Raw genomic sequence first — 2,554 nt, forward strand, 5'->3', positions numbered from 1 at the left:
ATTCGGTTTTTGGAATTTAAATAAGTTCTCAGCAAAAAAGTTTGTTTAATAAAATATTTAAAAAAATACACATGTGTACATAGTGCTTGAAAACATCAAATTTTCCCTTACCTTAAACCTTTGGGAGTGGGCAAAAATGATGTTTTGTAATTTAGGCAGAATTGAATATGCGCTATCTGGGAAGACNAAGTAAAACAACGACTTTAAGTTAACATCAACCGAGGCTATATGTAGACAAGGGATGCAAAATCACAGTTACACAAAAGAACTGGTCAGATTTTTCAGAAATCCCTTCAATTCTGATGTAAAATATGATGCCAAAAGACTGCAGATCTCCCATTTGGATGACCGGTCATATGACCGGCAGATGTCTCGTAGGATTCCCAGAGAGTTTTGCTTTACATAGAAATTTGTGCTCTTTTATTTTCATTTTGACTCACTTCAGTGTTGGTTCCTTTAATTCAAGTTGGCATTCGGTTTTTGGAATTTAAATAAGTTCTCAGCAAAAAAGTTTGTTTAAAAAAATATTTAAAAAATACATATGTGTACATAGTGCTTGAAAACATCAAATTTTCTCTTACCTTAAACCTTTGGGAGTGGGCAAAAATGATGTTTTGTAATTTAGGCAGAATTGAATATGCGCTATCTGGGAAGACAATATCTACATGTAATATTTATTCTGTTTGTTGGCATTATATCCAAACACAAACACATCTTAAGTGTCTTAACAGTGAAACAATTTCTTATTTTCTAAGTTTGCGAATAAAACTCCACACTTAAAATTAAGACATTTATAACAAACACTTTATGAAGAAAATCCCTTCTTCGTTTAAAATAAAAATAAGCGAAATCGGCCCAATTTCATACAACCCTGCCTGNTAAACGATTTTGGGTCGCTTAGTCAAAAATGGAAATATATATATACATATTTAAAATTTAAGAAAACAAGGCAAATAGCAAAATCGGCTAAAAACGGCTAATTTTTTTCTGCTAAACGGCTAACAAATCGGCTGCCGGCTAAATCGAAATTTCTCCGGCTGTTTGCTATCGCAACCGGCTAAATCTAGCCGGAAAACGGCTAAAATGGCAACACTGCTCCCTACGATTGTTCTACAACGAAAAAATTGGCCCACCTTTTCAATAAAATATGTATATCTATTTGTATCGAAAAATGAACATCAAAATTTCAAACTTTTTAAATGAAATTTCTAGAAATAATTCTGGAATGCACTTTATAGTCCATTTAGTATAATACTGTGAAAGTTTGAAATTGCTCGAAAATCTTGTTGACTTTTGAGAATTTATTTTGTTAGCGGTGTTGCTCATTTTCTCCCATATAAAAAAAGCTTTTGAACATACTTTTTATGAAAGAAATCGCTTAACATAGTCAGCAAATGAAATTCTCAAAAATCAACGAGACTCTTGAGCTAATTCAAACTTCCACAATATCATACTAAAATTGTACGGGCTATGAAACTGCATACACGAATTATTTCTATAAATTCAAAATTTTGAAGTCGGTTAAAAAAATTAGTATACTTTTTCGGTATAGAATAATCATAGGGGGTGATAGTATTTAAATTCCGACTTTAAGGTTTTTTTCTTACCACTCTAATGTACATGCATCTGTACATATCTCAATATCAAATATTAAACTCTCTAATTCGCTCTTTTCTAAGGACATCGCCGCGGGAAAAATAATGCATTCTCGAATGTGAAAACGGCTGTTTTACTGACTATTTTCTCGATCACCATAGCTTACATTTTCCCACTGGGGTTTTTTGATTCAAGTGGCTGATTCCATCTGATTTCGAAACGTAAGTATGTATATTAAAAATTACAATGGCACTTTCATTATTATATTTTTTCTTAACTTATTTTATTATTGAATATTAGAAGATATACATACATATGTACATATGTATGCTAGTACTTACCTTTGTAAGTATAGAATTTATCCACATCCACATTAGCAATCAAGGATGCGAGAGAAAAGGTAACTGTTAAATTGACAGCATCATTCGCTTCCGGTATCAAATGCAAATGACGACATATTGTTGTTAATCCTGCACCTTCATCCTCATCTAACTGCAGGTAAAACATAAAAAACAAAACAGATGTCAACAAAGCACTCTAACAGCAAATAAATTTAGAAAGCAAAAAGCAAACAGCATGATGAAATGCGAATTGCACCCTCAAACAATCAGTCAGATTTGCTTCTATGTTCTTCTTCACAATAACCACTCAATACGCGCGCATCAACTCACATTGAAAAAGAATCCCAGCACAGCAGCACCATCGGCAAATTCCAGCGCATCACCAAGTGTTGGATATTTCTTATTGCGATGCACAATATGCATTTCCATTGTATAACGGATGTCGTTGATCACATGCTCAGCGCCACGATTGTTCTTATCGCCCCAATGGAAGTGTACACTCTCCACTTCGAAATCGCCAGGTAGCTTAGCGCCACGCACGTATGGCATAAAATCGCCATTTGACTTCGCCTCCTCACTGAGCTTGGGTATATTGATAGCGACTGTGGATTAGAATG

General features: G+C 34.0%; 1 protein-coding gene across 1 annotated transcript in view; it reads right to left on the reverse strand.

Moving 5' to 3' along the window:
• The window catches only part of CAH9 (Carbonic anhydrase 9), a gene marked incomplete at its 5' end in the record, with an annotated part of 5,587 nt that extends 3,048 nt beyond the window's left edge, over positions 1-2,539 (reverse strand). The window contains 2 exons of the mRNA XM_017625376.1: positions 1,938-2,088; positions 2,268-2,539. Coding sequence (XP_017480865.1) covers positions 1,938-2,088; positions 2,268-2,539 — 423 coding nt within the window. The remainder of the gene's footprint in view (positions 1-1,937; positions 2,089-2,267) is intronic.
• Between the last annotated feature and the right edge of the window lie 15 nt (positions 2,540-2,554).

This window comes from Rhagoletis zephyria, unplaced genomic scaffold (assembly GCF_001687245.7).
Source record: "Rhagoletis zephyria isolate East Lansing unplaced genomic scaffold, Rhagoletis_zephyria_1.1 Rzeph_scaffold_04021, whole genome shotgun sequence".
In the NCBI taxonomy this organism is placed as follows: domain Eukaryota; kingdom Metazoa; phylum Arthropoda; class Insecta; order Diptera; family Tephritidae; genus Rhagoletis; species Rhagoletis zephyria.